Source organism: Lontra canadensis, unplaced genomic scaffold (assembly GCF_010015895.1).
Source record: "Lontra canadensis isolate GAN:19392208 unplaced genomic scaffold, GSC_riverotter_1.0 scaffold71, whole genome shotgun sequence".
NCBI lineage: Eukaryota > Metazoa > Chordata > Mammalia > Carnivora > Mustelidae > Lontra > Lontra canadensis.
The window spans coordinates 1,478,491-1,491,723 of NW_022631065.1; the positions used below are offsets into that span (position 1 = coordinate 1,478,491).

The following is a 13,233-nucleotide window of genomic DNA, read 5'->3' on the forward strand; positions in this document are numbered from 1 at the left end:
ACGTAGGGAAATTTAAAAATCCCAGTGCCCCGGCAGCACTCCAGACCAATACATTATAATTTCTGGAGATGGGACTTTGGCATAAATACTTCATATCAATATTTAATCATCTCCTGAGGTGATTCCAATGTCCTGCCAGGGCTAAGTATTCCTATGCGTAGAAAACCCTTCTCCTATTCCTCTGCACAGAAAACTTCTATTCATCCTTCAAGACCCAACTCCCAAGGCCCTTTTGGAGGAAAGCTCTTCCTGACACCTGCCCAGGGAGAGCTGGTTTCTCCTTTCCTGAAGTTCCCAACACCATCTTAGATATCTGACTGCGTCATAATTATTTGCTTGTCTATACAGAACCATGACCTCTGTGAAGAACAGTGCTATGCGAGAGCCATCTGTCTATTGCCGACACCTAGCTCCACGTCTGATACGCAGCCAGTGACAGCTTCAGAATGCAATAGAAGTATGTAATGAAGGCCAGGAACAAGAGGGGGTGGGGAGTGGAGGCCATGGATTTCTCTCGGTGGGCAGGCAATGGCTCTGGTCCTCTGGCAGCAGGATGGGGGTACCTCCCTATGTTTTAATAACAGAAAGGGTCCTCTTATGTCAATAGGTTTGATGCTGATTGGTCCACACTTCCTGTTTCCTTAGGAAGTGCCACAAGCATTACTCAGAAATTCAGAGAGAAGAGAGAGTGGGGTTGTGACCTGTGCCTGGAGTCCTAGGTGACCAACCTCTCTCTCTCTCTCTTTAGAGATGTATTTAAATTTATTTAGAGAGAGAGAGTGTATGAGCAGGGGGAAGGGCAGGGGGAGAGGGAGAGAGAGAGAGAGAGAGAAAAGCCTCAAACAGACTCCCAGCTCGGGACTCGATGCCAGGGTCCTGGGATCATGACCTGAGCCGAAATCAAGAGCCGGCTGTTTCACCAATGGAGCCATCCAGGTGCCCCTTTTCTGAACCATTCCCTTGTCACCCCCATCCCAAGCCCACTCTATCTGGCTTCCAGGGCACCTTTGCTTTGAGGAGCACTATGAACATCTGGGTCCCCTGCTTCTGTCCCAGATCCAGAACACCTCAACAATGTGGTTCTTGCCCAAGGGCTGTGCATGGGAAACGCTTGTGCAAGGGAGGGAGGCTCCGGTCAGCCCACTGGGCCTGCAGACACTCCAGCCCCGGCCCAGGAGCCTGAGGAACAGACAAGAGAAGGTGTCCTGGGGCTGAACGAAGTGAGTGAGGTCTGAGGTGGAAAGAGGTCCTCACATTTTTGACCAGGCGTCCTGGTCACTAGTCCAGGCTGAGGTCATGGTGCGGGCCCCCTACCCCCTGACACACACAGACATACACACTCACATACTGCCCACCTCCTGAAGGGTTCTCAACCTCTAGGCCGAGACCAGCCTCTCCCCTCCCCCACAACTGCCCCTCAACTGACCAGCCACAGTCCTGGTTGCCCACAGAGTCCATTCAACACGAGCAAGTGTTTTCTTTACATGTTGGGGCTTTTACTTCAATTTGAAGCAGATGGTTGAGCACAGATGTGAACAGCTTTGGCCTTTTGAGCACAAGGAAGAACAGGCCTTGGCTTTGAACATACCTTCCTCCCTCCCCAACTTACTGGCCCGTTCCCCTGGTCCCTTCCTCCCCTCTGCACCCCGCTCCCTGCTGCATAACTGGGAAAAGACTACTGGCCTTCGTGCAGGGCACCATCTTGTTTTCCCAGCCAGGAGTGAGAGCTACAGGCAAGGCGTGGCTGGCTGGCCTGGCTGGGCAACAGAGACACTTTAGGTGACCTTGGTGGGGCAAATCCCTGGGGTGGAATACAGGGTGGTCAATATTGCTTCTTTCCTCCCTTTCTCCTTTGCCTTGATGCTCAGGGCCCAAGGAGCCTGGGCCCAGGGAACACTGAGAATCAGGGTCAGAGGCCTAGGCAGCCAGTGCAAGGGCGAGAAGAGGGCCAGGATCTCATATCCCACTCCATGCAAGTGCCCCCAGCCCTCTCTCACCACCCCCAGAAAGTTTATCTTGTACCCAGCCGGCTCAGGGCCCAGTGTAGAAAGAGAGTTCCAGGTCAGAGGGTCGAGCCCTTCCAATGGTCACCAAACGTCCATCCCTTCCATGAGTTTCCAGTGGGATCATTGCTGACTCATCTTTGGCTTGGGATGGCTTTGGCAAGAGGAGGAGCATAAGTCATAGAGCAATGGTGCGGCTTCTCATTGAGGGGTGTCCTCACAATTTGTTCAGTGTCTCTGTGGAATCTTTGGCAATGAATTTCTGCAGCCCTGGGCAAGGGGAAGGCTTTGCTCTCCCCCTCCCCACCAGGCAGAGGGCAAAGTGCGGAGTCACCAGAGTGGCCGAGGGGGGACAGGAGGGTGAGAGGGAGGCAGGTGTGCCCCTGCCCCACCCTGAGAGGCAGTGGTCTGAGCATCTGGTGGTATCTTGGAGAAGAAGACAAGGCTGGATTTGGAGAGCTCACCTTCTCCTCAGGCTTGACCAGAAAGAAGGCGCACAGCAGCATCCTTGGTCTAGCCTGGGACCAGTCACTCCTGAAAGAAACAACCAACAGTCAGAAGAAACCCTACTCTGCTGACTCCTGTTTCTTAAAGGCCAACTGGTCGCAGGGTCTGGCACCTTCAGCCCCTCCTCTTATTTACTCCTTGCTGCCCCAGGAGGGACTCCTCTGGCCCCGGCAAGCGACTGCATCTTGACGGGCTCCATAAGGGACGCACCCAGCATCTGAACCCAGGACCCGTTGCCCCCAGAGCCCACACTGCATTTTAGAGCCATTGCTGATTTTGTCGGTTTGGGGAAATGGGCAAAGGCTACAGGGGCTCGAGGGAGCTCGGAGATACCTGTGTTGATTGCACAACCCTCCAGCTCACACCCCATGGGGATGGCCGTCCACAGCTCCTCTTCCCTCCACTGTTCAGACAAAAGCACTGTTCCTGAGTCACCGGGCCAGCTAGAGGTGCGGCCCAACGACCCGCCCGCTGGGGGAACCTGAGAGAGGTCACTTAACTTCTCTGGGCCTCAGTGTCCTCATCTAGAAAATGACACCACTGGACCAGCTCAGTAATTGCCAAACTTGCTTTCAAGCCATAGAAATGTGGTCTGAACTGTGGAGGCCTAACCCAGAACACAGAGAGACCTGGTCTGGTGTATCTGCAGCAGCGGGGTAGGGGGGACACAGGGAGAGAGGGTTGCAGGGTACATTCCCTCCAGTGTGAGGCCTGGGACAGCTCTGAGAACCCAGGGTGCTAAGGAGCACAGTTTGGAAACCACTAGGTTAGATCATCTGTAAGGGCGTCACCGTGCTGACCGCTGGAACCTTCCCTCTGGCCACTGGCCTTGCTCTTGCTCCTGAGAACGGGGACCACAGGGTGTGACTTGCTATCAGGAAGGGGCAGGAGATGGAGAAAGGTCACAGGAACCACTGGGACTTTAGGTTTTGGGGGAGGTCAGAGCGGTAGGGATGGGTCCGTCAGGACACGTCCTCCCAGAACAGGTCAGGGGAACAGGGGTGCTTTACCCTGGCGCGGCCTGCTCCTATGATAGCAGGACTCATGCAACCATCCCCGACAACACAGCTAAGACGCTTGTTTTTGAAGTAAAACATCTGTGGGGCCCCTCCACCCCACCAGGGGCCTTGCTCGTGTCCCCCTCTCATCGGTGGCACAGGAAACTGGCCACAGCAGGATCTGAATCCGGACCCGCGGTGTTTATTCGGGCGCAGAGAAGCTGCTCCGGCTGAACTGCAGGCCTGGGGAGCCAGGTCGCAGCCAAACCACAGGGCTGGGGGGCTGCCAACCGCAGGCTCTGGGGAGCCTCGGGGAGCCTTGCAGGCCTGGGGCGCTGGGCTTGGCCCATGGCCCAGGGGCGAGGCGGGGGCAGGGTTGGAGGCAGGGGGTCCAAGGGGAGGGGTCTCCCAGCTAGCAGAGGCCAGGCAGAAGAAAGGCAGGGGGAGAGGGGAGGAGGGAGCACTGCTGCGTGCACCCACGTCCAGCGCTGGCCCCGGCAGGAATCTGCTTTCTGTTACCGCACGTCTGAGGAGGAGGATTAAGAGGCGGGAAGGAAACCCATGGGGATGGCACGGGGTCTGTGGTCCAGGGGTGATTTACAGCCCGCGTCAGCCGGGCGCTGACTGCCTGGGCGGGCCCTTTCGGGCCGGGCTGCCTGTGGTCTGGGGAAAGGCGCAGAAAGCTGGCCCGGCCAGCCGCCCAAGCTGTCTTACTGGCCACTCCATCAAGGCGCCGGGACCCTGTCCCAGGCCCTCTGTTGGCTCTCGGACCCTGCGGAAGCCATGACCACTGCCCAAGGGCAACCAAGAGCAATGGAGCAGTTTCCTCCCGCCAAAGCCTGACCTTCAGGACTCCATTCCACCCTTTCCCTGGTGTCTACGCTGGACCTGGGTTCCCACCACCCACCTCTGCGCAGGAATCCCAGCATACGCACCAACCATCCAAGGAAGTCTTATGGCAAATGGGGCAGGGTGGGAAGAATACAATGGGGTCTTCGGTGTCAGCACCTCCTCTGAGATTAAACAGCTTTGTGACCTTGGGGAACTTACCATCCCTCTCTGTGCTTTAATTCCTTCACTTATACAGCAAGTACAAGTACACAGACATAGGCATGTGCTTTCCCCCAAAGGGTCCTTTGTAGAATACTAGACGGGTGAGGTATATCCCATGAGTCTGGGAAACACCACAAACCTAGGCCTCATCTTGGAAAGTCACTACATATATTAGCATATTAAAGGCTCTGAAAAGTCCTGCAGTAAGGAAATTTGCCTGGCTTTATTTATCCACTATCTGCTGAATTCATATGATCCTGTGATCACAACTGCACTTTGAGGTGATCCGTGGCCCTTCCCTGGACTTCAAGTATCTGCTTCTTTCCTACCTCAGCATCCCAACCCCAATGTCCAGTGGGGGCTGCAGGTTGGTCCAGCCTCAGAGTTCTTCTAGAGACCAGCTATGCTTGAGGGATAGGAGACAAACCCATGGATGCCCCTTCAGAAGGGGCAGGGGGTGTGTGTGTGTGTGTTTTAATTACAGGCAGGTAATTGTAAATATAGAGGAGAGGGCTGGCAAATATTCCCCATTGTGACAACCATACCACAGACACCTTCTCATGGAACCAGGGGCAACATCCTGTGTCACCCCATGTGAGAAACACAGCTTGAGAGGGCCTCTCGACTCCCATCCAGCTCTGGTTTTTTATGGGGGGGTGTTTCCTCTGGGCCAAGGCTCTGGGTACAGCTGGGAAAGGCTCTTGGCTCACTGCCCGAAGGACACCCTAAACCCTAGCCCCTTACCATAGAAGATGTCCTTTAAACAGGGTCTGATGTGAAAATAAACTTTGATCATGACTAGACAAGATGGCCTCTCAGGTCTCTTTCTGCGGGTCTGCCGTGCTGAGTGTGAAGGAGGGGATTTGGTCAGTGTGGTAAAGCGGTTGAGTTCATCAAATTTGAAATCGTCTTTTGATCTGTCCATTCATTTGTGGTCAGAACATCAGCTCCACGAGGACAGGGACACCGTCTGTTTTGTTTGCTGATGTAGCCCCAGAGCCTAGAACAGTCTAGACACACAGGAGCACCTCAATAAATATTTGTTGAATCAGGAAATAAATATTTTCAGTCACGGGCATTTTATTTACTATAGCTTTTATATACCACGGAATATGTTTCCTGTTTCAAATGTAACTTAGCATTTTTGTAAATATGCCTGTGCTTCAGGGAAACGTCGGGTTAATTGTTGTGAATCCTGGAGCAATGCTGCACCTTTTTCACTTTTGTTGAATTCCCTTTTTTTTTTTTTTTTTATTTCTAATGATACCTCCTTCGCTTACCAAGTTTGTCTCTGGCTTTATGAGGACTGGCTTCCTCTCTCGATCACTTCTGTGTACAGCAGCACAATTTTACCATTTTAGGGGCCTTTTTAAAAAATGACTCTAACTGCCTTCTTTTTTTTTTTTTAAGATTTTATTTATTTATTTGACAGAGAGAGCAAGAGAGCACAAACAGGGGGAGCAGCAGAGGGAGAGGGAAAAGCAGGCTCCCCACTGAGCAGAGAGCCCGATGTGGGGCTTGATCCCAGGACCCTGAGATCATGACTTGAGCCGAAGTCAGACGCTTGACCCACTGAGCCACCTAGGCGTTCCTCTATCTGCCTTCTAAGGTTTTGCCTTTTAAATTCATTTTCAGTTTATGATCTGCATATTCATTTTCAGTCCACTCTACCTCCTTAACCATTTTTAACTATTTTAGAATTATCCTTTTTAAATATTTTAGCAGTTTGGAGATAGCCTTCCAGATGCAGAAAAGGATCCAATGGAATGAAAATCCTGACAGCTTTGTTTGTTTGTTTGTTTCTCCTAAAAACAACAGTCAGATTTCAAATGTTGTTTTAAAACAAAACTATGGAAGATGAGCAGGGAGTACACGAGAGATGCATTTTCAACCCCCACACTATTAGGTATTATTTTAGCTTTCACTTCTCAGTAACTAACATGTGGGCTGGGAAGGGGGTTTGTGTTTGGTTCTAAATGCAGAACACTGGGGTCCACTGTGGCCCCAGAGTCAGCAGACCGCGGGGCCCTGGGCAGGTGGGTTTAATCTCTCCATGCCTCAGTTTCCCCATCTTTAAAGTGAACACAGTAATAGTACCTGCCTCCCAGGCCAGTTGCGGAGAATCAATGAGACAATGGAGCCGTGCCCCCAGCAGGGCCTCGGACACCATGCAGCCATGGGAAAGTGCTGGCTCACCTCTCTGCAAAAAGCTGGGTCCTTCCTTTGATGGTGTTTGAAAACTTAGAAAAGGCATCACTTGGGGCGTCTGGGTGGCTCAGTGGGTTAAGGCCTCTGCCTTCGTCACAGGTCATGATCCCAGGGTCCTGGGATTGAGCCCTGCGTCGGGCTCTCTGCTCAGCCGGGAGCCTGCTTCCTCCTCTCTCTGCCTGCCTCTCTGCCTACTTGTGATCTGTCAAATAAATAAATAAAATCTTTAAAAAATAAAATAAAATAAAATAAAAAAGGCATCACACTCTGAAAAGTCTCAGGTAATCAGAAATAGTCACATTGAACCAACTGTCATCTTGACCTTGTTTTTGATGGATTTAAAAAAAAATAGGCACAATTTCTAAAATTATGCAAGGCATGTCCATCACCTCATGAATGGGTAACCAAAATGTGGTGTATCCACACAAGGGAATATTATTCGGCCAGAACAAGGATGGAGGTACTAACACATGCCAGAACATGGATGGACCTGGAAAGCTGTGTGCTAAGTGGAAGAAGCCAGTCACTAAAGGCCACGTGTTCTAGGATTCCATTCACATGAAGTGTCCAGAGCAGGGAAACCCACAGACTAGCGGCCCCTGGGGGGACAGGGAAGACAGTGGGGTAGGAAGGGAGAACTAAAGGATAGGGGTTGTCTTCCTCCCCTGAGAAGAAAGTTCTAAAACGCACTGCGGTGATGGCTGCACATAGCAGTGAAAATACTAGAAACCACTCAGCTGTACACTTCCAGTGGGTGAACTGACGTCATCTCAGTCAAGCAGTTAAGTTTTTAAAAATTACGTAGGTAGTTATATAATGTTAATTATAGAAAGGTTAGAAAAAAATACAGAAGAGTGAACAGAAGGAAAAATTTTAGTCACCTCAATCTCCCCACTGGGAACATGGGGTGACTACTGTTCCTTTACTTTTCTCAGGCTTAGACACAGCTATAGAGTATTTTTGGGGTATTTGCTTGGGTATTTATTTATTCACTGGCTTATTTTTTTTTAATGTTTATTATTTACATATCCTCTGACACCGACATAGAACTTTATGGAAGTGGAAGCGGGCTGTGCCAACTGCACGGGAAGCTGGGGTTTGTGTTCTAACGCTCCGGCCTGTCCGCCTCTGCGCATGTGTTTTCCCATCTTCTCCATGGGCCAGGCGCTGCGGAGGTTATTCTGGGCACAAGCACAGGCCCGGGCTTCTGGCCTCCCAACTTCCCAGGGAACTGGAAGCAGGTATGGACCAGCCCACCCCAGCGCCTCCCGCCCTGCCTGGCCTGGGCGCCAGGGGTGACAGGCAGGAAATTTATGAGCAGTTGGAGTTGGCTGCTATTTTCCGAGGGCGGGAACATGGTGTGAATCAAGGATCCCACTGTGTCCGGGCTGGGAGGGCCCTCTGAGGTCCCAGCCATCTAAGAGTTGCAAAGTTAGGGCCAGAGGCCCTCGTGAGCCAGGAGAATCCTCCTGGGGACCGTGGATTGGGAGAATTCATTCACTCAGCAAAGATACACTGGGTCCCTACTGGGTGCCAGCCATGCGACAGGCATGGGGTCAGAGTCCCAGCTGGGGGGCAGCTGATACCGTGACTCCAGAGTGAGGCTGAAAGTCACTGGGGCTGGTCTATGCTGTCAGGTGCCCGGTTGTGGTCGTGTTGGCTACTTGCCAGAGGAGCGGCTGAGATTGCCAGGGGCTCCAGGCTGCAGTGCGCAGACAGCTGTCCACGCAGCTAAGGGGCTGCCCTGTCCGGCACGCCTCAGCCCCCCAGGCTGGGAGCATGGGTGGGTCTGGCAATCTAAGCCTCTCATTTCCTGAGGCCAGTGGATCCATTCAAACCTGAGTCAGCCCATGACATACAGAAGCACTTTCCTACCAGTAAGCAAGAATGACCGACCGCATCAGACAATGCCAAGATGAGAGCTGGCAGTCCTGGGGCCTGTCCTGGGCTAAGCTGTGAGAGGCGGAGCCAGGCCCCAGGTGTGCAGGCAAGCTCTGAGAGGGCGCTGTCCACGTACCCCACACTGTCCTAATGGCTTACCGCCTGGACCATAAGCTCCAGTGAGGGCGGGGTTTCCTGGCCGGGTCCCTGCTGTCTCCCCAGTCCGGGATAATCAGAGCTAACTGGAGTCCAGTCTCTTAACCCGCCACATCCCATCTCCACTGCAGGCTGAGAAAGCTGTGCTTCTCCTCTGTGTTCCAAACGCACCTCATATGGACCCCTACATCCCTCTGTGCCACGAATTATTGGTGGTATGATGGCCATTATCCCCCCACTCATCCCAAGCACCCCCAGCACGAGCTCCTGAGGGAAGGAAGAGGTCATGTTGTCCTCAGCACCCCTGTCCTGCTAGGCTGCAGGGTGGCCTCGTGCCAGGCCTTGTGCCAGGCGCCACACTCCACTCCTTTGCGTGTGCTGTTTTACACCCTCCCAGGGAGTTGGCCGTAGCTGCTCCCATTTTGCAGATGAGGAAATCGAGTCTGGCACAGTTTTCTGGCTTCCCCAGGTCACCCCACTACGATGCAGGGCAGCAAGGCAGACAGACCCCTTGACCTCTGGAGAGATCAGCTTCTTTGCTGGCAAGCGGGATTGGCAAGTCCCCAAGCCATCCCCCTAGCTGCCACCTTCCTGGGTTTTAAGAAAATCTCAATCTTTGTCCCTTGAGCCTAAAGGTGGCTGGAACTGGGAGGCCTGGCACTCCCAGAGCCAGGGCCAGAGCCCATGAGGACCCCACTAAGCCTGCAAAGGACGGCCAGCGAGACCCACAGCCCCCGCCATGCTGACGCCTTCTTGGGCTCCAGGCCACTCTCTCTAGCTGCCAGTCTCTCGGTTTCTCTCTCCACGTTTCGCCTGTGTGTCTCTGTGCCAACTCTCTCTTGGCCTCTCCTTTGTTTATCTCTCCCCATCCGTCAGCCTATCTGTCTTTCTTGGCCCCCACCCCACCCGGCCCAAAGCACAGGGCACTGTGAGGGTCGAGCTGGCCCGAGAGATGGCCTGAGGCCCAGCTGCTGCAGCTTCCCATCTGCTTCCCATTCTGCGACGCTGTCCAGCCAATTCTACTTGGCTGCACACTGCTCTTCCAGACCCCAGGAGCCCAAGGAGCCCATGACCTTGCCCCCACAACCAGAGGAGGCACTCAGACTAGAGGGGAGCAGACAGCTGGATAGACAGGTGGCCCAGCCAGGTGAGGATGGCCCTGATCCCTGGCAACTTCCAGGTGGGCCCTGACCCATGACCCTCACCCCCCACTCCCACACACACTGCACACATACACTCACACCTAACCGCCATGTCAATAGATCCCTGTCAGTCCTGCTTCTTCCCCAGCTGGGGATCTCCCCGCTGCCACGCCTCTGCATTCTCAGTACCCTCCTCGGCAGTCCTTACCACAGCTGGCAGACGGCTGGGGTGACTGGGCACCGAGCAGACAAGCCAAGTCTCGCCCAAGTGCTGGCCAGCAAGCCTTTGCAAAGACCGCAGTGCGTCTCCAGGAGACCCCCAGGACCAGTGCGGGAAATAATGGGTGGTCATAAGGTCCCTGGACCGCACCCCAAAATCAAATGACTTCCACAAACACTATGCAAATGCAGTTTTAAGGTGGGAAAAACACCTCCCTTACCCTTTCTCACCGTCCCTGGGTCCCTCACAGCTAGATCCTGGAGGCACCGTGGGATCCAGGCCAAGACAGGGTGGTATCTCTGATCAGGGCTCCTTACCCACTGCCCCCCCAATCCATCAGCGACGACCCAAAAGTAACTTCCAGCTGCGCCAGGGACAGGCCAAGACTGGAAGAGAATTGAATGTTTTGCCCACACGCATGTGCACACGCACACCTATTCACAAGCAACACAGCCCTGCAGCAGGAGTGCCTCCCACAGCCTCTGTTTGAATCCTGACTTCCCCCATTCTACCAGCTGTGTGACTTTGAGCAAGTTACTTCACCTCTCTGTGCCTCTGTTTCTTCACCTATAAAATGGTAGTAACAGTGATCTACTACCCGAGGTTGTAGGGAAGATTCAGGAACACAATGGTGGCAAGGCAAAGCGCTGGGCACTGGGCAGCCCCACGTCAGGGCACACGGGTGTGTGTCTGTGGCTCCCTGCCATTGGCCTGCTAGCTTCCCGAGGCAGGACCGTATCTCTACCTCAGACTGCCAGGGTCCCACTCAGTACTGGGCACAAAGGAGCCACCTGTCCGATGCTGTGGGCAACAACTGGAAACCTTTCCTTTCTCTCTGCTTCCTTTCCCTCTGCTTCATTTCCCCCACTCATTCAGCAACTCTCTCCTACGTGTTCAGACCATGCCTGCTCCCTCTGAGGCACTGGGGATCCAGCAGTGAGCACAGGAGACCAGGAGGCCTGCCCTCCCCGAGCTGACATCCTAGAACTGGCCTTTCCCCAGGAGCAGATTTCCTTAGGGAAAGGAAGCCTCGCATTTTCTGTGCCAAACAGCTTGGACAAGTCCCTTCCCAATAACTGATGCATTTCCCTGCATTCTCAGTCAGATGTTACTGGATGTACTTTAGCTTCCTCTTGACAACCCAAGGTCAAGCCCAGAAACATCAGGCTACAGAAGCCTCCCCAGGTCCTTGAGGCTTCTGGGGCCCCCTCCCCCATAGGCGCGACATGGCACAAGCCTCTTGGCTCTCCAGAGTGTCTGGCATTGTTCTTTCTGCTTTTCTGTTTCTTCCCACACCATCAGGCCACCGGCTGTGACTCCAGGCGCCGTCCCTGCACCTGCTCCAGGAGCTGGCCTCCCACTTGAATTGGTTATTTCTGTTCAGCTGCTCCGATCTGAGACTCCAGGGAATCAAGCTTGTAAGAAGTGGGCACAGATGAAGGGCAGTGGGCTCTGGAGAAGGCCCCCCTGGGGCTCTCCTATGAGCTTTTATGCGTGGCCTTTGTGTCCGCAGCTCTGCACTCCGAGGGGTGGGGCCTTTGCTTTGTTCTCCGAAGTGACCAGGCACCCAGAACAACGCCTGGTACATAGTAAACACTCTGAGGTATGTGTTCCTTGTAAATGTGCGGGGCCCTGATGCTTCCTTGATCATCTTCTGCTTATGGAACTAGACACAGAACAAGTAAGAATCACTGTATGTCTGCAGAGGATGTGGGTGGGCCAAAGTGGGTCAATTTTTTGCGAATAACCCCACTGGCCGCCCAGCCACATGCTGTGCACGTGGTGGCTGGGATGTGAGGGCAGGGGAGCGTGGTGGTCACGTAGCAGGCGGGTGGTTCTCAGCCTCACCTGCTATCCCCCTGAATGGGAATGCAATGCGGGCCTCCCACCATGTGGGAGGTCCCCATGAGACCCTGAGAGACAGTGCCTACAGATGCACCAGGACACCTGTGTGCATGTGTGCATGTCCGTGCATGTGCGCGTGCATGCACATGCATATACACACACTTGCACATGTACGCGTGCGCACACACACACCAGAAGAGGGACAAACAGGGTATCCCCTGTCTGTGCAATGGAACCAAGTCCTCGGTGGGCAGCCCAGTCCGGTAACCATTCTCTAAATCACTGGGTGGGGAGACGTGACTGGGCTGACTCTCAGATCCACGTGTCCCCGCCTCCAGGGTGGACTCCCTGTGCAGTTCACACTCCCACCCTGGGGGCAGAGGACAGAGATGGTCTAGATTCAGAAGCACTTGTGTCCCAGGGTGAGGAGCCGGCCTCACCCCGCCCGGCCTGCCCAGCTGTGTGAGCTGGGGGACTTCACCGCAGCGTCCCAGCCTCCCCATCTACCTGCCATGGTTAGAAACATGCATCCTGGGCGGCTGCTGTAGGAGTCAAGTGAAAAAGGGGCATGAGAGGGCTCTGCAAACTGTAAAGCACCGTGCAGAGAAGTTCAAGATCACTAGTGGCCTGGCCTGACCCTCTAGCTCCTTTGAACCTCAGTGCAGGCAGCCGAAAATGGAGGTACTGGCACTGATTTCATGGAGCCATGGTAAAGAGTCTGCAGTTAATGTGGTGATGCTGGTCAGTCCCACCAAGAAGAAAACCACTGTCACAAAACGGTCAATTCTCCAGGGAGGAGCCATGCGGCTGTTTAAGCCTACTGCACTCCCAGCATAGAGATCCCATTGTTTTTCTGTTTCAGGGGGAGTGTCCCTTCTTCCAGGGCAGGTAGGGGATGTCTGGACAGGGCAACTGAAGTGAGGAGGAGAAATGCTCTTTCCAGCAAGGTCCCTGTCCTGCGTTTGGATGCAGCATAAGGATGAAGTGCTCGGTGCAGTGGCAGCCACTATGCAGTCAGGAGGCAAACACCAAAAGAAGCCTTGGAGCCCCGGAAACATTTGTCTCCCTTCAGCTTTCCTGAGAAACAGGAGCCCCTATTTAGTTTAAGCTGCTGCTTGGGGGGGTTCTGTGATCTGCATTGCAAAGCTTTATTCAATGATTCAAGGGAACAAGGACGTAAGGGAACATGGGGGCATTTCCCTGTTGTGTCCTGAGGCTCC

At 53.8% G+C, this 13,233-nt stretch overlaps 1 protein-coding gene across 1 annotated transcript in view; it reads right to left on the minus strand.

Moving 5' to 3' along the window:
• Positions 1 to 1,650: 1,650 nt before the first annotated feature.
• The window catches only part of ATOH8 (atonal bHLH transcription factor 8), a 30,653-nt gene continuing 19,070 nt past the window's right edge, over positions 1,651 to 13,233 (minus strand). The window contains exon 3 of the mRNA XM_032880646.1: positions 1,651 to 2,537. Coding sequence (XP_032736537.1) covers positions 2,532 to 2,537 — 6 coding nt within the window. The 3' untranslated portion in view covers positions 1,651 to 2,531. The remainder of the gene's footprint in view (positions 2,538 to 13,233) is intronic.